The sequence below is a fragment of the Rhea pennata genome, chromosome Z (genome assembly GCF_028389875.1).
Source record: "Rhea pennata isolate bPtePen1 chromosome Z, bPtePen1.pri, whole genome shotgun sequence".
NCBI classification, from domain to species: domain Eukaryota; kingdom Metazoa; phylum Chordata; class Aves; order Rheiformes; family Rheidae; genus Rhea; species Rhea pennata.
Window position 1 is genome coordinate 42,787,167 of NC_084702.1, and position 22,639 is coordinate 42,809,805.

General features: G+C 38.8%; 1 protein-coding gene and 1 long non-coding RNA gene across 3 annotated transcripts in view; one reads left to right on the plus strand and one right to left on the minus strand.

The window, feature by feature from the left end:
* Positions 1-660, minus strand: part of MAN2A1 (mannosidase alpha class 2A member 1) — a 126,826-nt gene extending 126,166 nt beyond the window's left edge. The window contains exon 1 of the mRNA XM_062600171.1: positions 508-660. Within this exon, the coding sequence (XP_062456155.1) occupies positions 508-642 (135 nt within the window). The 5' untranslated portion in view covers positions 643-660. The remainder of the gene's footprint in view (positions 1-507) is intronic.
* A 642-nt stretch (positions 661-1,302) lies between these two features.
* Positions 1,303-22,639, plus strand: part of LOC134153759 (uncharacterized) — a 78,152-nt gene continuing 56,815 nt past the window's right edge. For both annotated transcript variants that reach the window (XR_009961219.1, XR_009961220.1), the window contains exons 1-2: positions 1,303-1,723; positions 5,053-5,163. This is a non-coding gene — a long non-coding RNA (uncharacterized LOC134153759). The remainder of the gene's footprint in view (positions 1,724-5,052; positions 5,164-22,639) is intronic.

The following is a 22,639-nucleotide window of genomic DNA, read 5'->3' on the forward strand; positions in this document are numbered from 1 at the left end:
CGAAAGCACCAACAAACTCGGCGTTTCTCCACACCTACCTGTTGATGCCCTTGCTGAGGGTTACCCTCAGCTGCAGCTCCCGTTTGTACTCAGCAGCGTTTCCCAAGCGCAGCGCCAGCCCCGCGCTGCCCCCCGGCAGCCGCCCGCACGGCGCTAGCGGAGCGCCGCCGCCAGCGCCCCCTCCCGCGGGGCTGCGCCCGCCGCCCGCGCCGGGCCCGGCCGGGCCGGGCCGAACCGGGCCGGCAGCAGCGCCGCCCGGAGGCGGCGGCGCCTCGGTCCCTGCCCTAACGGCCGCCCGCGCCGGCACCAACGGCCGCCGGGCCAGGAGCGCGGAGCGCGGCGAGCCGCTGCCCCCGCGGGGAGGCCGTCGGCTCCCCGCCGCCGCCCCTGCCCCCGCGGCGGGGAGCCGAGCGGGAAGCGGCGCCCGCTGCCCCGCGGGGAGCGGCGGCGGGAGCTCGCCCCCGCCACCTCGGGGCCGCGAGGCGCCCTCCCCCGCGCCGCGCTCACCTTGGGGAAGGTGCCCTCCCGCCGCGGGCTCTTCGGGTGGTCGAAGTGGCCCCGGTCCAGCATCAGGTAGAGGGAGAAGATCACCACGCAGAAGATCGCGCTGCCGAACACCGTGAACTGCCGGCTCAGCTTCATCTCGGCGGCCGCCGCCGCCGCGCACCGCCCGGCCCCGGCCCCGGCCCCGGCCCCGCTCACCGCCCCGCGCTCCGCGCTCGGGAAGTTCTCCTCGCGGGCCGGGCGGCGGCAGCCGGCGCCGCCCGCGGTCCTCCGCCGGCGGCCCCCGGCGCGGGGCAGCCCCAACTCTCCTCCGGAGAAGTGCGAGAAGTTGCCGCCCGCGCCGCCGCCGCGAGAGACGAGCCGAGAGTTTCCGGGAGCGGATCAGGTTCCCCGGCTGGCGAGCACCGAGCGGGGAAGTGGCAGCGTCAGCGTCGCGGGGCCAACCCAGCGCCGCCGCCGCTCCCCCCTTTCCCTTCCCTTCCCGTCCTCCTCCGGCCGCCTCGCCAGCCGCTCCGCTCCTCCTCGCTGCCGGCAAGCGGCGCAGGAGTCTGGCACCTCCTCCTCCGCCCCCCGCCGAGAGCGCTGCCGCCGCCGGAGCGCCGCGCGCTCCGCCCCCCGCGCGCGCCGGGGCGGCGGGGCGGGGCCGCGCCCGTGACACGCGCCCGGAGCCGCCCACGCCCCGCCCCGCCGCGGCGCCCCCGGCCGTTGGTGGCGGGGCGGGGCGGGGCGGGGCGGGGTCTCGCGGCCTCCGGGGTGCCGCTAACGGTCGCCCGCAACGGTCGCCCGCGCGCCGGGGACGCGCCGAGGCAGGCGGCGCGAGGCAGCCGGCGCCGCGCGGGGCGAGGAGGCTGTAAAGGGAAGTAAGAGCGCTGCACCGGGCCCCCGCTGCCCCTCGCCTGGCCGCGAGTGCGGGCGAGGTGGAGGGGAGGAGGCGCCCCCGGGCCCAGCCGGGGCGGCTGGCCGAGACCTGTCCACTCGCGGGTCTCGCCTTCCACAGCCCTGTAAGGATGCTGAACGTATTTGTGGGCTGCCGTCAGCCTCCAGTTTGGGTTAGTCTTTTTCACGCCTGGACAAGCGGTATTCTCGAAAGGCACCTCAGGTGCGCATAGCAAGGGGTCGCAGCCGTTGCAGACAGGCCAGCCAGCAACTGGTCATTCAGGTTGTCCACTCCTCCGTTGTGATACTTGGCTCTTAATTTTCACAGACATCATCTGCTCAGGTCTGAAATTTTTCATGCCTGGTGTCTGCTTCTGACTGATATTTTGGGGAAATAGTTAGGAAGCATTAGTTGTTACTGAGAATTGTAGAAATAAAGAAGGTATATTCTACCAGTGTGTGTATGATTCTTCTCTAATAACTTTTATTGGGAAGCTCTGGCATTCCAGTGAAGCAGGGATGTATGTGTTAGAGTCACTGCTTTTTTTTCTCTTGTTGCATGAAAATTCCCCCAGTGGTGTTTAAACTGTAGTACTCAAAAAAGATTTGGCCAGTGAAATTCTGTCAAATTCTGTGGAAGCCAGGAAGCTTATGTCTTTGCTAAGATTTCCATGTTAGGAGTCTGTTCCAGAATCTTACACCTGATTGAGGGCTTGATTACTAATATCTTCTCCCTTCCTTGCACCCCCCAGAAAAGTTAAGTGTTTAATTCTGGGATTTCAAAGGGGACTCTTTGCAGTTGCTGGGTTTAGATGTTATGAGCCACTATAGTGTGAAATGCTGAGAGCAGAAAAACTGCTTCTGTAGTGCATTGTGCTCCCCATATTGATTGCATTTAAGTTCAGGATTCTTAACGCAGAGGAGTAGGAAGCAGAGGCTAAGGAGAAGAGGAAACTGAGCAGTGAGGACAGTACAGGGAACAACTTGGGGAAGGACAAAAAGGTAGGGGTTAGCATAAGAACAGAAAGGGATAGAAAACAGGAACACAGGAAGGAGAGATGAAGTAGATTAGGGGAATGAATGACACTGGAAGGGAAGGCACAATGGTGGATGACAGGCAAGAGAGGGAAGATGCAGAAGGGCTGCCTACAGAATCTGCAACAAAACACAGGAGCTCTGAAAGGTAACATTGGTGTGAGGTTTAGCAAAGAGCTGTAAACACACTGATGTTACCTTTTCACACTTGTTCTATTCCCCCTCTAGCGGCAGATCTACATAGGAAATAAAAAGCTGCTTTTCCCATTTATTATTTTGTTAGTGGACATTTAGATACTTTTGAATCCAAAAATCCAACTTTGCAGTAATCTGTGTAAGATGTCATTTCTAAATTCCTTTTCCTTAAGAAGGAAATTGTATTTCCAACAAAATAACACTAAGTTTACTAAAATGGCATTAGGATTTACTATCTGATATTCTTACAGTTGTCTATGAAGCCTCTATTCATCTTTTTATGTTTTTGCTTATAGTAAATATTAGTTGTATGATCGGTCGTATTATTTTTGCTCTTTCTGTGTGGAATATTTGGCTCATTCATTGAACAGAGAATGTGGTTCCTAGAAGAAAAAAAGCAGGATTGTTAACAAAGCAGCTGTTTCTGTTGTTAAAAAAATCAGAAGCTGCTTGATGAATGAGACAAGAGTCCTGCAGACAGCAATGGTCAGATGGCTGAGACAACAAATGTTGCCTTAGACAATCACATTCTGTTCTGATCTCTATTAAAGCGTGATATCAAGTCACACAAACCAAAATATCCTCAGAAAGCTGGTAGGGATTCTGTGTTTTCCAGGTTCCTGTTCTGAGACATGTGTGATATAAACTGCAGAAATTTGCAGAATACATTTGCAACTGAGGCCAATGAAAGCAATGACTTCAGACTTTCCTCACAAGGATTTTGTGCAGATAAAATCAATAATACTTATAATAAACTAAGATTTTGTAAAACACCCTTAAAAACAAAGGAAATTAATGATCCTATTTTAAGTTCATTGTTTGAATGATGTATATCAAGTAATATGAGAGGTCACAATTTAGGATGAGACCTAAAACTATGTACTGAAAGTAATCACTTCAGTAACTGCAGTCTGCTGAGTGCCCTTAAAGAATCAGGGATCATGTGGAAAGTAGTATGTGATCTCATACTTTAGAGCTGTCTCCTAACATATATGTGGGGGGGGGGGGCAAAAGGAGGTTTTCTGGGCAACATCTTGACATTTTCCGAGTGTTTCATTTTGCAACCTTTCCTATTCTTGTGGTGTGAGATTTTTGTGAGATTACACTTAATATTAGATATTGTTAGATGTTATATTTACATTAGATACACTGTAGTAGTCTAATGATTAATAGCTGATAAATACGAGTATATTTTTGGTGGAATGAGGAACTCTACTAAAGTGGTCTAATACTAAAATGTTTAATCTAGCATCAATATAATCTAGTATCAGTAGAATCTGCTTTGTTTTTCCACACTGAATGGAAAAAGAATATCAGTGCAATGCAGTATTAAAATCAATATAGAGTTCAGATTCACGTGGAGATATAGTGCCAGATGCAGAAAAAATTTCCTCAAGTAGAGTTCAGATTCCTTTGTTAAATGCCTGAATTGTGTTTTGTAGGGGATGAGGTGAAATATTTGCTTCGGGTATATAACTCAAAAGCTGTTCGAAGAGCTATCTATGACAATCAATAGGAAACACTGAAGACACTCCTGTGTCTAAAACCTAGCCCTTTCCCAGACTTTAGGCATGTTAATCAGGGACTGGAAATGTGTATTTTCATCTACTCAGGCTCTGTAAGTTTGAATCTTCTCTTGAGTATAGATGTTCACAGTTTATTTTTCAAGGGAATAATTGATGTTTCCACTTTTAAAGTGTGGATAATGGAAGAATTGGTGGTACTGACCGCTTTTATGACCTAGCCATGTTTACTTATGGCTGTATGTCCATATCTGTGTGTAAATGTAGCTATAAATAAAAACACATATATGAATATTCTTATATATTTGTGTGTGTACATATGCGACAAATACGTCAATATTATATACAGGTGTATACACACACATTTTATATATCAAAATACTTAGGTACTTGTCAGAATACACTCTTTGAACCTTAGTCTTCCATTTGCCATGCCAGTAACCTATGCGCTAGGCTACAATATAAAAGATGAACACAATAGTGTTTCTAACATCCCCTTTTTTAATTAAGTACTTTTTTTTTAATTAACTGCATTTTGCGAGGGATGCAGTCTTCTTGGTATAGCCTGAGAGTTATGCATGTGTTTTTTCTACCCATTTAGGGTTAGATGGGAACCTGGGTACTGAGGCAGGGTTAAACCAAAGTAGTGCAGGACCGGAACTGCAGCCATATAAAGTCATATAAGGAAGTTTCATCTTAAATACAGATGTGTCTTAAGCTGTAGGCAGCTGCTGAGTGATTTTGATTTTTTAGATCTCAGTTTTGGATTTGGGCACCTAAAGTCTGTCTAAGCCTTTCTTTAGATGCCAAATTTGTTTTCTGGATCTAGCCTCTAACAGCAAACAGAGGAAACTAATTTTTCAGTATTACTTTTGTACTGACCAGGCTGATAATATCTAAATTACATTTTTCACTACAGACTATGGAAACTTTATCTCTGGCTATTAAGAAACTGTGCAATCAAGTAAACGCTGTACCTGAAAGGATCTGCCATCCAAACAAGGAAGAAAACAGCAAAAATGTTATACAGGTATAACTTTTATAACTCTCTTAACTGTATGCTAACTCATAAGAGTTTATAAAGCTGTATATTTTGTAGCTAATAGTATTGTGAAAAGCTTCTATGAAAGTGTTTACTGACAAAAGTTTGTTTCCACACCAAGTTAACAAGTATTAAGTCATGAAATTAGAGACAATATTTCTATTTTAAGATATATATAGCCTCTTTTTCTTCAGTTTGTAGAGACAAAATATTTCAGTTGGGGTAATATGAGTGTATCATCATGATAAAAATTCATTATTGTTGGTTTGGACAATAAGTAATCAATAGTCACTTGTTTGAAAACACTAACTACTCAGGTATTTTGTATGGAACATAGAAATTTGGCAACCTTTACAGTTCACCTTCAAGTAATTAACATTTTTCACTGTTTCTTAAACTAAATGTTTATGCATTAATGTACATCCTTGTTAGCAACTGTTGCAAAATAAGAGAAGAGACAGTTGCTTAAAACCACAGCATATTGTGTTTGAGGGATACTTTTATTCCTGAGCACGGGAAAGAGGACTAGAACATTTTTAGTTTGCCAAAGGTTTTTCTTATTGGAGATGTAACTCATTATTGATATTATACATTCTTAAACTGTTGTAGGTGTTCAGAAATCATTTCTAAAGCTCTCTTTTACACTAACTTATCTTTTCGTGAGTGGTTTATAAAAACATAGGAATATTGGAGGAACCTAAAATGTGTAATAGTTACAGAGAGTATATTTTGATATATCATACATAGAAACAAAGTGCTTAAGTGAGAAAAATTCACCTTTATTGTAAGCTGTCCGCAAGATTTGAGATCCTTCTGACACTTCTTTGCTTTTTTCTACCAGTGTTAAAAATATCTATTCTTATAATGTAGATTTGGTGGAAATGGACAGAGGGAGGGACAGTTCTTAGTTTCATTTTCTTCAGAAACTTAGCTTTCCTGAACAGGCATTCCCTCTTCCCATCCCCACGCTAGTAACTTTTCAACCTGTGAGTGAAGTAAATTACATTTTACAGGATAGAGTCTTAAAAAAACCTAATTTTCCCAGACATGTAACGAGAAGTGGTGGCTGGGATACAGTAGGTGGCAAAGGTGCATACCTAGTGACCTGTCCAAGAACATGCGTTGCACGGAGCATGTACAGCTTATACTGTCTTTGCCCAAAAGGAAGCCATGGAGCAGAAGTGGAGACACAGTAGGAAGAAAGGTAACTAAAAAAACATATGTAGAGGAGGAGTGAACTGGAAATATTTTAGGAAATAAAAGTATGAAAAACAGAGGGGACATGAAGGGGAAACAAGATGAGATTATTGTGGAAGGAGATGTTTAGGATTTAGGACACAAATCTGTAAAAAGCCATGCTCCCTTAGTTGTTCATAGAGTAACTAGATGTGGTTAGAATTATTGCAAGCTTCCCTCTGCCTTTCCCTTCCCCTTCCCTTTTTTACATGAGCAAACGCTAACATTCCTGCCTGCCTATTTTATTTTCATTTGATGTTTTCTGAATGTCAGATCAATCACTTTTATTTAAACCTAAATGAAAAATCAACCAGGAAACAGTTTAGCGGTGCCTCATTACCTACTATTAGTATCATGTAGAAGTACTTGCCATTCCTTGCATTTATTGAAAGTGTAAGGCTTCAAACTGCAAAAATCAATCACCCTTCCAAATAGGCAGGTCATTTTTCTCTAAAATATTAGTAATTAGTGAAGGAAAATGAGGCTTTGCTTTCAGTCCCATCAAATTTCTTTGCTTATTGTGCTATATAACTTTTGAACACTGTATTTGATCACTTGATTGAATCTAAGGCTAGAATCTTAGTGATTTTAAGCACATCATTAGTACACATATATATATTTTAAATTTTGATGGCTTTAGAATTGGTCTGAATTGGTCTAGCAGAGATCTTGAAACACTATATACTAGAGGTGAGAACAGGAGAATTAGCAGTGAGCAGGTGAGAATTAGAAAATTATGCTTTCAGAAGAGTTCTAGTAGGAGACATATAAATATTCATTTTTTAAAAATTCTGCAGATTTTTGTAAACACAAATGAGAAATATAGGTACATGGTCTATTTTGTTCTTTAAATTTTTGTAATACAAAATTTTTTTTTTGAAATCTATTTGCAAAAACTACATTTCTTTGAAGAAGCTTTGTATAATCTGTTGGCACACACTTGTTAACAAGTCTGAAGTGAATTGCTACAGAAATTTAATTTTTATGAAGTGTTTAGGTGTCTCTGGTTGTTTTTCAGCTGCTTTTAGAGAGCGGGATTTAAATTACATGTTTAGAATTTCCTTCTTTATTTAACAATATTTTATTTGGAGAGGAAAAAAGTACTGTGGAACTTTTCATTAATATTAGGATTTTGAAACTGTATCTAAGCACAAGGTTAACGCGGAGGCTGACAATCAGTTACTTCTGTTCTGTTATCGTGATAGGCTAAGTAACTCAATCATTATATTAATCTATTATAGATCAGCCTGAACTGCAAAGACATGGAATAAACCTTTGCTAAGTGTTTATCTAGTCTGACATCTCAAAATAGCTATGCAGACCATTCTTATAGATCAAATTAGAACTATATAGGATTATTTTCACCAGTTGTCTTGCCTGACAGCTTTTTCTAAGCTTTTTCATGAACCATATATCTTAACCTGTGTAAAAGATGTTTGCCATTAGTGTTGAATTTCTCTTTTACTAGTATATGGACAGTCTGTCCACTAACTGTAATAAGGGCTTTTCTTACCATTGAGCCTTGAACTGAAAAGTCCTCCTTAATCTTCCTTGGACTGAGTCAAAACAGCTAGACTTTTGAGGGCAGATAGCTTTGCAACAAGTGGTAATTTAAAGAGCACAGCATGACAAAAATCAGAAAAGTACATTCAAATATCTGAAAGTAAGCCAGGACAAGCCATATGTCCGTAAGTCTGGCTGAATGTATGTGAACCACATGAAAGCATATTAAGGTTTTTATAGAGTAATGGTATGTCATTCTATTGCAGGGAACACTCAACATAAAATTTTAAATGACAAAATATTTGTTGTTAGACAAGCCAGTTCATTAATGATGGCTCTAACTGTTATACAATACATGCATTTATTTTTACAAAGTGAAAGTGGGGAGCTTTTCTGGTGTCATTGAGTTCTCAGGAAAAATAATAATCAGAGCTAGGGTTACATCTCCAAAATAGAAATAATCTGTCACCTACAGCTCTAAATGCAGGTAATAAGCATCATCTCTAGACAGCACAACAGAAAGGCAATATTTAATGAAAGATGAAGTTTACATTATTAACTTTTGATCAGATGTTGAAATAGCGAGAAAAAAAAAACACTAGATACAAAGTATTAATTTCTACTGTGTTGAAGAAGGAAGAATTCTCAGAATTATCTGCAACTAGGAAACCATTATGGGAATTGCAAATCTTTAAGTGCAAGCATAGTTTAAAGGGAATAAAGCAACAACTAATAGGTGGAGATAATATTCTGTATTAGCAACATCAAAGTAAAGAGCAATGTCTCAGGCATATTATAAGAAATCACATAGAAATATCATTTTGGATTTTTAATTAACTCATATTTAATGAATATTAAAAAGCAAGTAGTTACAAAAATGTTTATCAGAGCAGCAAATGATGTACTTGTTAAAAATGACAGCTACAAGTGTGAAATTTGTACTATCTACTTCAGTAAGTCTGTGTTATCGTTGTAAGTCTAATAACAGATGCAAGTGCGATGAACCAAGCTTAGCTTATGTTTGTCCATGAAATACTAACAGTACAATCTTGACCATCTGACTTAGTCCCTAGTGTACAAAAATGGGTCAAATATCACAGTCATCTATGTTCATGTAAAGGTTAAATGTACTGGATATGTGTATTGCTACTATAAAGTGATTTTAAGGAGTTTGACTCCCTTAGTAGATTGTGGAGTGTGCTTTCTAGAGGCTTTCTGAACATTTATTTGGAACATAAGCTCTTATGAATATTTTGAATCCACAGAGTTTATACTATGTGTTATAAAAGAGAAGTTGAACATATCCACAACTCCCTCTCACATTATGCAGTAATAGGTTCAGTAGCCAGGATGGGTTGGAAGTATATTTGGGACTGAGTATTTTGCTATGCTTTGGAGCAATGCCTTGTGGGTATATAAGAATATGTTATTTCTTGGCCCACTTTGGCAGAAAATAACTGTTCATGTCTGCAGAAAGTCCAAGTCTGTATTTAGAGAAAGAGATAATTCACTGTAACTTTAAATGCAAACATCCCTAAGAACATGTCAGATATTTTTAACAAACTAGTTAAATCACTGCATATATCTACAAATTTACTTTTCTTGGAATAATGTTGACAATATGGAACAAAATTTGTATATTTTATGTCTATTGTTGCTTATTGCCTATTGAAAACAAAGCTTCAAACTGTAGGACTGTAGTACGGAATACTTTCAGATGATATTCTCATTCTTACTTTTTCTTTTGATCTCTTTTCAGTTCACTTGAAATATACATTGTGAAAAGAATATTGCAAATCAACTTCTCTTTGTGAGAAATACCTTTTTCTCTTGGTTACTGCTTTTCACTGTAAACAGTCTATAGGCAGGAAGGTTGTGAAAATTTGTCATTAATGTGTGAGGCTCTGTACAAAACAAATTGTATGGGTAGATCTGCCTTAAAAAGCCCATACAACTCTAAAAGGAGAAGACAAACAAAACTTGATGAAAACTAACAAACATCTCAGAAGTACAGATTTCACTGAGTACAATTTTTCAAACCAAGCTAATCCTTTTTGCTTTCCAAAATCTACCTAAAAAACCCTAGAATACCTACTTTTTATCCTGCCCATCTCACAAATGTACTAATGATTGATTCTAAGTGAACAAACCAAACAAAATATTAGACTAACTGAAAGGATGGAAAGCATGTCTCCACATGTCCCTGTACCCCCTACAGAAAAGGAGTGCTTTCTGCAGTCACTGGCTAATGCTGTACGCTGTTTGGTGTTGAAGGCGGCAGTGGCAGCCATAATGCTTCTTAGCTGACTGAAATTTCAACAGAAGCTTTTGTTATGAATGTGTGTGTATTCATGTGTGCAGCATAATGCAGTGTACACTTAGAACCATAACTTACAAAACGGTATGGATTGTTAAAATAATACTAACAGGATGAGAATATTAAGTTGTTATATGTCAGAAAATAGAAAAAATAGACATTTCCCTGTAAAGAACTTTACAGCTTCCTCCTGCTGGCCCCTTTTCATGTTTTGCTTCAGTTGCCACATCTCCTTGTCAGCAGGGAAATACCTGTCCTACTAAAGGCCACTGTGCAGGAACACCCCTGCACAAGAACTCTGTAACCTGTTAAAGTGTTAGTTTAAAAAAAAAAAAAAAAAACACTATGTGGACACGTGCTACATGTTGTAACAGGTTTGTGTGATTCTTGTAGTTACCCACATTGTAGAAAGGCACAGTACTCCATTGCATTATTCCACCACATCATGTCACTATTCAGAAAGAAAAAGAAAGGTTTCAGTATGATTTATGAAGTTCTAATGAGGAGGGCCCCACAGTTCCTGTGGGAGACACAGAAAGCAAGGATTTTGCAGCATAATGTAAGTACTAATAGTTTGAATTTTAGTTTGAAAGCAGGAAGTGAAAGCTAGGAGGATGCAGAGAAAGAGGGGCTGTTCTACTGGGAGCAGAACAAGTAAGACTTAATTTCTTATCAGTTTACTCCTTCTTCTTTGATTTCCTGTGATTTAGTAAAGGGTAAGCAGCATTTTCTCCTGGCTTTGGCATTTATTAGCCTATCTTAGATCTTTAAATAGGAGTTAAGCTCAGCCTGGAACTTCTCTATCAGAAGGGAATTGGTCAGGTGTCTGTCTTCTATCTGGCTGCTCATTTTCATTAATTTTGTAGGGCCATTATATCTTTGTTATTTTTGTTTCTCTGTCAGATTTGATTGATGTTTGCCAGTATATTTAAGAACTATGGAACAGAATGATATGACACACACGAACTCTCTGATTACAGTCTTTTATTTTTTAAAAGAATCAGGCTATATAAAGAACTGTACTGAGATTTTTTGAAAAAATATCACTCTGTGATATAAAAATTTAATAATAAATGTAATGTATTCTACCACCTCAGCATAGAAAACTAGGAATAACTCCTAATAAAAATGTATACTATCAAGTACTGCAACTCTCCTCAACTTCAGTGGCTTTAGACAGTGGCTTTAGGCTTTCTCAAATGGCATTAAATAGGAATCAGTAGGTAGTTATGATAACATCCTGACACTGTACCTTGGATTTTCTGTTGTTGATGTTGCATTTCTTTAGTCAGTGATTAATTAGCCCCTTAGCTATTTCATCTCTTTCTTCCTCCTGTGAGGAAAAGTGTGTGAATGATGAGGAGGAACTTATCTCTCACTCTCCTCTCTGTTGGAGGCAACAGGGAGAGGATTGGCTTCTATAGCTTTTTCCTTATGGCATGCTAACTGCATCACATGCCTGTCAACATGACTATGTCGACTCCATGACCACATTGCTAATGTCAGCAAGATACTTACAAGACTCAGTTGCCACTCTCTGTGATGATGACAGTAATACAGGTGTTAGGTTTGTGTACTGAAATTTCCATCATTTTATTCTTGCATTTGTAAGACCTAGAGTTGATGTGCCTGTTCATGCTTATCATCACAGATGGAAACAGTTCAAGTCTCCAAAAGTCATTTCATAGAGGCCACATGCTGAAGGTATGAACTTCATCACCATAATTATTAGGACCAAGATCGCATTTTCAGAAGGGAAATCATTTTTGAGGAGTTGTTATTTAATTTTGTGTTTCATAATTTTATTCATTTTACTGCTAGAAAGCAATGGCAGAAATTGCAGAGCTTACTTAACAAACAGAGAAAATGGAAATGGAATGGCTTGATAAAGTATTATAGCAACTGAATAGGAGCATGTTAGCATGCATATACAGATCAGATGTAAGATCTCTACAAAAATTGAGACCTCTTAATGATATAAAATTTGGGATGATCAGGCACAAGCCCAGATCTTTTCCATGCTGTGAAATAAATTACGAATTTTTTATGAGGACCTTGCCCAGCATATTAATGCCAATCTGTTCGTATGGGAAAACCAATAATAGTCTTAAAAACATTGCTCAGTGAAGACTAGCAAAGAAGACTTCGGATCAGATAGATTTTAGAAAATTTTGTTTGGCGCAATGGTTTTAGCAGCTCATGCTTGCTGTATTTTCAGGAAGCCTAGAAAACCCTTGCTGCCCTTTGGATGAAGTTTTATCTTGATATGTGTCTACTGAATAAGAAAGATTTTAAATATGTGCCAAAAAAGTGAAGAACAGTCAGAGAATGTACCTTCAACAAGTGTCACAACACTTAAGAGCTTTTCTGAGAATACTTTGGAATGGAAGTTTTGTGATGGAATTACAGATAAGCATTAAAAGAATATGCACACTTAGGTGTTTAAACTGTTGGGCTGAGTTATGGTGGCCCATGGAGTATTTTGATGTTTCGTGTTATACTGTGACTATTTCTTTTTATTTAATATGCAGCTTATGTGTGTCTTACAAATTAAAGACTCCTCTTTGCTGTTGTTGAAATTTGTTGACACTGAGACAATGGACACATGGACACTAACTTGATGAAACTGTGTAACATATAATTTAGTAAATCATAATGACAAAGTATCATTAACATATTTGTTCTTTTCTTAGTATGTTTTGTTAGGTATACATTTTACAGCAGATTATTAGTTTAGTAATCTGAGTTCTTTGTGGTACACAGCATGTGGAGGTAAGTTTGGAATTTCACTTTGTAGCTTTAAATCAAGATCTTTTTTAGGATTTGAAGTAGATTTAAAGTGTTATTTCAGTTACATCAACACTAAGCTAGAAAGGAAATATTTGAATATTCTTCTGTAGTAAAAATCAAGTTGCATTTGTTTCCATTTTTAGAAACCATAAACAATCTGCCACTATCCTTTACTAAATGATATAGTAATAAACTTCCAGGGTTTTTTTTTTGACATTTGCTAAATCTTTTCATAAATTTTTGACAAAGGATACTGATTAATCTTATATGGTAACGAACTAGTGTTTTTGAAGTTTTTCTCACTTAGAAGGAAGGACCTCTCTTTTTTACTGTCATTACAGATGAATTGTTAGTGATACTGTCTCTAAAACAGTTTCTTAGATGAGAAAGCATAGCCTTATTACAGAACTGCTTTCACAGTTAAGCTGAGGCAGCATATCTTTGGCTAGATGTGTTTCTTGACAGAGCAATTCTCTTTTCCTGTTTTTTTAGGATACTTCCTGCTTTCTTTTTGCGTATTTTATTTCTACTAGTGTTAATGATAACCAATATCTTAACTGATATTTAAGGACTATTCACCTCTGTGAATGTCTTTACAGAATTTCAACAGGATGAAACTTAATTAAGGTTTACTGAAATATAGCTAATACAGAGTGGGAAGTCAGGTCTTTAAGGGTGCTATTTAGGGTTACTTAAGTCTGCACTGGGGCTAACAGAATCAGTCTTACTGCTTGTTTCATTCCTGCATTTCTGTTACCTGCCTTATTCTGCAGCACTACAGGTTATAACGGTGCATGGTCAAACAATAAGGCAACTGATCAAGGCAGCAAAGAGAGATCTAAGGTTAAAAAAAAAATCCCTCCAGATAAGTTCCTGAATCTGACTGTCTTTTTGATTGCAGACATGCTTCTGCTGGCATAAGGGAGATTACAGGAATGCAACACATTTATATTTGTTTAAACTGGATATTAAACAGCACCTTTAATTGCAGAGCACCTTAATTAGAAAGCAAAGATAAATTTATTTATAGTTTTAACCCAGGGAGACAGTGATCTGAATTTTGGGTGTTTCTGAATTGTGTGTAAAAATCAAACAAGCAAGACAGTATTATTACTAGTTTCTGGATTTGCTGGGTTATTAAATAAGAGGATGGCCAGCTAAAAGCCTACCTCTCCAAAGCTGAGATACTCTGTAGGCACTTCTGGGACCAACTTCTGCAGGCCCAATGAAAGAAACAATGTGAATATTATTTCAAAGTGCTGTAATGGCTGACTGTAGCAAGATATTTCTGGAGTTATATTATTTCTTTCAAAGGGAGACAATACACTGTAAGGCTTCCAAAATAAGTTGAAGGAAACTGAATATCACATTGGATAACAGGATTGTTCTGCTCTCACAGAATTTATGTATGTAAAAATCTTCTGCCCAACTACCAAACAAATACAGGACTTAGTGAAACTCAGTGAAACTGGAGAACTTGTCTTCATACAACTTGAATTTTGAAATTGAAAGAATTAATCAAAATACATTTTCAAGAAGAGAAAATGCTGTTAGAAGTAGTAGGAGCAGATTATTTCTCTTTTCACCTAGAAGTTGAAAGGCTACTTCCTGACCTTGTGTGTAGCCCAGGTGTCTGAAAAGGTATGTACAATATTTGTTCTGAAACTATTCAACTTCTAATAAAAAGCGACAAATCTGACAAATCTTAGGAACATTATTCTTCTGACACTGTTTTCAGTGATGTGTCAATAAAAGAGCAAAATTTTGAAATTGGATTACTACTACCTGTTGTCATGACCTAGATTAAATCTTAATGGAATTTTGTGCATGGAGCAGTCACCTTTAATTTGGTGAATGAAAGAAGCTATTAAGTTCTTTCTATGAAAAAATAGCTGAACAATAAGTACCACCCAAAACACAGTCTTAAATAGCACACACAGGACTGCTTTACTGTTCTTGCCTGGGCATGCTGCTTTGCCTAGGCTCTTTCTAGCATTCAAGTGAATAAACAGCCACAAAAATATTAGTCTTTTAACTCAAAGGAAAAATAAAAGAGAGAAAAAACTTTTGAGCCAGATTTTCCTACAGATGGAACAGAGCTGTGACCAAAGCAATTTTCAATTGTTGGATTCCTCCCAAGTTCTGCAAAATGACTTTGTGCATTCCTTGTAAATAAATAAAGAAACTAGATTCTATCCCATTCTATTCTTGATTTCTCTTTTTTAATGGAAATGATCTGGAGAACTTTGATATGATTCAAAATCTAGACAAATAAAGCAAAGGTCTTGATACCCATCACTCACATTATGCATATACTGTTTTTTAACTAAAACATTACTTCACATTTTATGAACAGTTTAGGATGTTTTGTGAAATACAATGCCTTGTAAAATTAAATTATTCTTCAGTTATGGAAATAACATTGCATGCATCTAGAAATATTTAAAAATATATTTGTAAATGTTAGCAAAGATATGGTCAGCAAAAGGGTGTATACTGCATTCCCAACTTTGTGGGAATTAGGAATTTTTATGTTTAAAATACAGTACAGGATAGCTTTACAATTACAATTTTTTTTGTTGATAATAGAGTGAAGCAGAATGGAGATCTTTTAGGGAGTATCAACAGGTTGAAAAATGAAATCTGAATAGATAAAGTGATTATTGCTATCCTATTATTATTATTCTAGTTCTTTTCCACATCTCAGCTGTTAGTCTGAATCCCTCTTTGCTCGCTAAAACTAAATGTCACAGCTATGTTACATTTCTACAGTGAATTATTTAAAACTGTAGTCTTACAGTTTGTCTACGGTAAAAAAAGAAAGAGAAAAAAAATCTATTTACCCATCACAATTGACATGCTTGCTCCAAACTTCAGCAGAATTAAAGATTATAGAATCCAAATAATGTTTCCCATCAAAGTGTTGCCATCAACCTGGTCATTACTACAATGGCTGATCAATGAAACTTGGTTCTTTTAACACAGTCTGTATATATGCATTCAGTCCTCCAAGTAATACTCATACATTTACCAGTGAAAATAAACCTGTTCCTCAAACAAGAGTTTTGTTAATATACTTTCACTTACGCAATGCCTAAGTGGACGAAGAATGGTATCATTGTGTAAACAGTTCTCCACCAACAAGCTGGCAGTACAGCCATTCCTGCAGCAGTAACTTCTTTGGTCCAACGTTTTAATTCTGCTTCCTGGGACACAGCGTGGTTGAACGCCTGGCTGCCAACTCCCAGCAGAGCTTTCCGGGAACAATGCCTGCTCCACCTCACTTTTATACTGTTACATACTTTAGGGAAAATCTTCTATTTCTTTAATATATATAGGAGAAAATTGGACCAGCAATAATGTGGAATTTTTGCAGGAATGGAAGGGAAGAAGGCCAAAGGTACAGCAGAATTGAGTCAATGCCTGTGAAAGAGAAAGGAAATTCAAAAGATTTACCAAGAGTAAGAAAGAAAAAGATAAGTCTGATATAAAAAGCATACCAAGATATGCTTTTTTATTGTATTCGTCTTTGATATGTTACATTGGAAGCCTGGTTCTTTCCTGTGAGTAATAATGGACAGTTACCTGATCTGAACTGAAACATGTCCTTACGATAGGGCCCATGGAAGGCAGTGATAAAGCAGTAAATGCAAATGATGTTAAGAGCAAGAGTTAAATATTTGGAAATGCCTCTGGATACAATAAAAGGAATTTGTGTAGATGTGATGCAGAAGTGGCTGCTTCATGAATATAGACAGCTTATTTTCTCCAAAATCCTTTTTCCACCGTCTTCTCAAAATGATAGTGGTATGTGCTTTCTTGTTTGAATTTGGACATTTTTTTTTCATTATAACATGATACCTGATAGTAGTTAAAAATGAGCTATGTTTTGCAGAGGTGTTTGCTAAGTAGCTCTTTTATATTATACTCTAAAACTGGGTAGGAAAGATAGATCTAAGGTACCCAAAGAGATCCAGCATCTTTCAGAGCAACAGACTTAAATGTCAGGAGTGTGCTATTGATCAAAATTCCAGCAGGCTTACAACACAGTAGCCAGTTGACAATACAGACAAAAATTACTTCTGTCCAGGGTTATATAAAACCCTTCATCAGGGTTTTCAGTCTTCCTGGAAGAGGTATACCTATCATCTACCTCTGGCAGACAGTAATAAGAAGCGCTATGAATAAAGTTACTGTCGGTTGTAATTATGCTCAGCTTGGACTATCAAACAACAGACAGCAATCTTGCAGAAGTCAGTCTCCTACATCTTGATAACCTGACCAAACTGTACAGGAACTGAAGGCTGGCTATTAATCCGACACAATTTAGGTATCTGAGGCAGTTCCACTGTTACTCTATTACTCAGTGTGCTGCTTTGCTCCTGGAACATAAATGCAGCAGTCCCTTTGCTGGGGCTCCTGGTGGCCTCTCAGTTGGTTGGTCATGTCTCCTGCACTGATCTGTCTCTAGCTTTTTCATCGCTGTCTTTCAAGCTATCTCAGGGCCTGCCTTAGGATATTAAACTTCCAGGATTACTGGCAGTTAATCTGGGTGGAGAGCATGCTCCTGCCTTGCCTTTCATTTGACTTTTGATTCTTGACCTTAGGCTTTTGTGACTACTGCCCTTACCTCCAGTCCTAATTTCAGTGCAGTCAGACCAGTTGATGTGACAGCCTGTGCCTTGGTCTTGATCTTTTATCATTTCCTGCATACTCTGAAAATGTTGCATGTTAATACTTCGTCTATTTTAATGCTATTTTCCAGAAAATTATAACTCAAGAAATTCTAATGTAGTTTATTTGTCCCTATGACACATGCAGATCTCAAAGTTTTCCAAAACAATTGTCCTTTTTCGCACTGTAAGGCTATTGCATTCTGTCAAACTATCCTTTCTAAGCTTTTGTTGGCCCCATAGCAGTATATTGGCATATTTCAGATTACACGAAGTCAGCAGGCAAATTGAACATCTTACCATCAGCTTTGGCAGTAGAGTGTCCCCCGGGCCTCACAAATGTTACAAAACACAATCATGCAGTAATAGCTTTGGGGATATTTTCTGTAATAATAACTGTCCTATAAGCCTTCTCTAGCCATTCTTCTGTTTTCCAAAGACACATACTAGAACCTGCAGTATGTGTAACCTATGATGTGTAACTATCACCTGAATCAGGTGATAGTTAAATTTCATTATGAAAATGCTTATTGTCTTTCCTGATGCTGTCATTCTGCAAATAAAAAAGTATCTCTCGCTCTCTCAGTATATATGAGATAGTTCCACTGATCAATACAGCATTCATGTTACTGGCAGCAAGACATGTTAAGAAAGAAAAGTGGCACTTAAAAGAATGGAAACAGAAGGATTTCTTTTGAATTTTGCTGAAGTACTCTGACAGATTTGGTGGTGCTATGCTATACATTATACCAACCCTAAAATACAAAGGAAAGAAAAGCCATAGGATATTGTATCACATGCTGTCCTGCGACACATAAAGAGACCCTAGTCCAAAGTCATATCCCTTTTGCCATAGTCTTTTCCTATCAGGGCTGCCTGATGAATCTGAGAAAGGCAGCCAGCTCTGATTACACTCCACCAGAAGAACTGTATTGGCTTAACTGTATCTGCTAGTCAAACCTCCTAGAAAATAGACAAGCTTTTCTTAGACTGATGTATATTATGCAGGCAGCATTGGAAAATGAACCTCTCTGGGAGAAAGAATATGAATCTTTGAGATTCTTTCCACTTGTCACCAGTGGCGAAAATCAGTTGACAGAAGTAAAAAGTTGGAACTATTAGGCTATTGCTAAATTTCCTTCATTTCTTCATTGGTTTTGTGATGCTTGTTCTGAAAGCATGCCAATGAAATCATACTATCTGATGAACCTAAACAAGTTGTGGGTTTGCCTTAATAAAAATCCTGTTAAAAGCAAATTTAATCACCTAGTTACTTAATACCTAAAGCAAGTTTCTAAGAAGGTATGAATTAGCATATTTATCTTTCTGAAAGGCTGAGGTTTTGAATCAGGAAGAGTGTCTTTGAGAGAAGTGATATAGGAAGAAAGACTCTACTGGTATTTAAGGTTTGTAACTGAGGCTGTGGAAGGAAAATTATCAGAGGACTATATCATGTTTGCGTTTAGAGACTAATCACAATCCAATGTGTTTGTGCCTCTGCTGCAGCAGCATAATTCACTATGATATTAAGCTTTTATACATTTGAATTAACTTCTAAAAACTACAGTGTATTTTAAAAGGTAGACAGAAATGGCTGTGTTTTCCAATTTAGACTTTTGGATATTATCCAGATACACTGACTTTATAACATGATAAATAATATCTTAACATACTGCATTGACCTGAGTTACTTTCGTGTATTTTCTAGATCTTGCTTAATGAATTGCAGTTTTCTTGCCCGTTTGTTTTCCTTTTTGTCCAGTTATCAAGAACTATTTACTAAGAAAGTAGATAATAAAGAAAGGCCCATTCAGTACTTTGTAAATAAGCTGGGCTTCCACAGATGGAAATGTGAAAAAAGAGGTCTAACCTTCCATCAGGTTTCATAGATCTGAACTAAAAAATACAGGGGTCTTGGGTCCCTCTTCCTCCAAATATAGAAAACAACTTCTGTCTTTCATCCCATTTTGCTCTTGTCCTCTGGAAAACAAAATGAAAACCAGAAAGGCGTTAGCCATTTTTTCTTGTAAGTACATTTTTACTAGCAGTGCTATTGTTATTGCTCATGCTGAATTTATTTTCTTTACACCGCATTTATTATTGGTAACATAATATCGATGATATGGATCTAAACATAAGACGAAAAATTTATTCTTGTTTTTATGAATGGTGTTATCATCAATTTGTCTAATATGACTCATGCAATTATAGAACAAATTCTTTCATGTTCTGATGAGTGTTGCATGGCATATTAAATCTAAACACTCATTATTTAGAAAGCATCAAAAATGTTAAGCTGGATACTAAAAGATATGAATTTCTTTAATTTTACCAGAGTGAGCATCTTATATGTACTGGTAATCAGAATGACACTGACTGTAGTAATTCAGCCAGTTTGTGTAATTCAGACCATTCTTAGGGTACATTTGCACACAAGTCCTTAGAGAATGTCATCAGCAACTTGCTCATGCAGATCTTTCACAGAAATTAGTATAATAGAGCATGAAAGAATATGTTCTTAATTTTTTCCCCATTAGAGGTAAGTTCTGTCAAACATACCTGAGTGAATACTTCCTTTTTTTAGAATTTGATTCCAAATCCAAAGAGAATGGGAATTTTTCAGAGGAAGTTAATTCAGACCTTCATTCCATTTGGTGCTGATTCTCTTCTCTCTATAGCTTTACTCTACTTTAACAATAAACGAACTCTGACGTACAAAGACCAACTCAGACATCTATCACGTACATAGTAAGAGTTTCAGTCAGGGTTAGGAATACTCTTTCCTAATAGGAAAGAGAAGTATGGGGGCAGGTGTAGCTCAGTTGGTTAGAGCATGGTGCTGCTAATGCCACAGTCATGGATTCAATCCCCGTATGGGCTCTGCTGAGGGTTGGACTAGATGATCTCCAGAGGTCCCTTCCAACCTTTCCATTCTATGATACCATGTAAAGCTGGTAGAAGAATGATGGAGCAGTGGTTATTGAACAGTAAGAGACTCACACAATTAGAATTGACCTAGTTAGGACTGCATGAGCATTGATGCTTAACACTTTTTTTTTCTACAGGTGGCTTAATCCAGTTTTTGAGCGGTATAATGAAAGTGATAGTTATTAAATTTTTTTAATGCCAAGGTCACGGGTTTGATCCCACTCATTTGGGGCTGGACTAGATGATCTCCAGAGGTCCCTTCTAACCTTACCAATTCTATGATTCTGTGATTCTACAGCTATTTTAAGTGTTACAAGTGTTACAAGAAGGCAGCAAAATACACTTAAGCCTTTCTTAAATCCTAACCTTACCAAAATGCCAATATGTTCTTCAAGTAATTAAAAATAAATGAGGCTCCCATTCAGACTGAGCAAAAGGATCAGTAGTGGAGGCCAGCATATTCATAAATGTTTAGTGATATGTGTGACGAAATGGAGACTACATAGAGTAGAAGCTATGGCAAGCAATTTCCACTAGATCCATTTTTGTCATATGATATAGCACAAAATAAGGGAAAATCATCACAAGAAAAAACTTAGAACATTACACATGCTGATCATTCTTCAGGAGCCAGGTGAACTATCAAGACACAGGCACTGAATAATAAAAAGGACTAACAATGTCCTTTCACCCCAGTTGTGCTACAGTTAAGGTTTGGAAAAGGAAGAATACAGCAATACCAGGTCAGGATTCGGGGGTACTCAGAATGAGGTCTATGGTCAGAAGGTGCCCACAGCTCCTTCCTTCTTTTTAGAAGGGTTTAGTTGGGTTACCAGCTCTCAGGAGTAGCAGGCCTCCTATTCAGTTGAGGAAAAAGGACGGTGGCAGGAAAGAAGGCTCCTTAAGGAGGCAAAATGTGTCTTTCTTCCTCTTGCTGGAGGCTGAGTGCCTTTTTATCCAGAGTCCTGGGCTCAGATTTAGCCCTTGTTTTATTTATGCTTTGTGTTTATTTTTTCACCACTTATGTGCAGATCTCATTCTAAACCTGTAGATTTCAGATTATTTAACAATAGCCTTAGTTAATCCATTCTATATTTTCATAAATGTAATAGCAATAGAAACGATGCTGAAATAATGTGTTAGTCCAAGACTCCTGTGTTATTATCCTTCAGTTTATTCAGAGTGGTTCAGAATCAAGTTGGTTTTATCTTCCTTCTTCCCTCCAAATTTAGTATTTTGGGGAACTTTTCCCAGCAACTGGATGCAGTAATCTGTGATAATAAACTTTTATTATTTTTTCTGGCACAGATTTGGCCTATTTCTGGTAGTACACTTTCTAAATAATTCCCTCGCATAATTTAACAACTTCAAGGGAATATTTGCTTGCACTGTTCTGGATGAGCCTATACCATTTGGGCATTTTTGATCTGCCAGTTTCTCTTATACAGTCCTTCTACTATTTCACAACCATGCAGGCTATGCTTCAGCATTGTGCTATAGTCTACTGCAAAGCAGTCCCTTTCACAAAGAAAGATATGTCATGAACTGTAGACCACTGTCTCCCTTGAGGAGCTAGGCCAGGATCAAAAGCATTCAGCTAGGGTATTAGCTAGCTCCCCCTCTCTGTTATTTTAAGATCTTCAGATGAGTGAAAGTGTCAGCATTTCAGAGCATGCTTAGATATATTAAAGAAATTAAAGATGGCCTTTGTTGAGGTTAAGTGTCAGAACTATAGATACAACACAGGTCAGCATAGTTACCTGCACTAAGTTATGCTGAACTGATCTTCAGAAGGAGGCACTGTAAAGCCTCCCAAATGATGATCAAGGCCTGAGAGTCAAAGGACTGCACTTTAGGATGCCTGTCTTATACTCCGAGGTGTTAGCTTGTAGCAAGCGCACCTTAGCAATGGATGAAGGAACTCAGGAGAGGAACAACTGTATCTGTTGCTGCCATCATTGCTAGTGCCATCAGGTCCAGTGTATTTCTGTCCAGGAATCCTCATCCTCTGATGAAT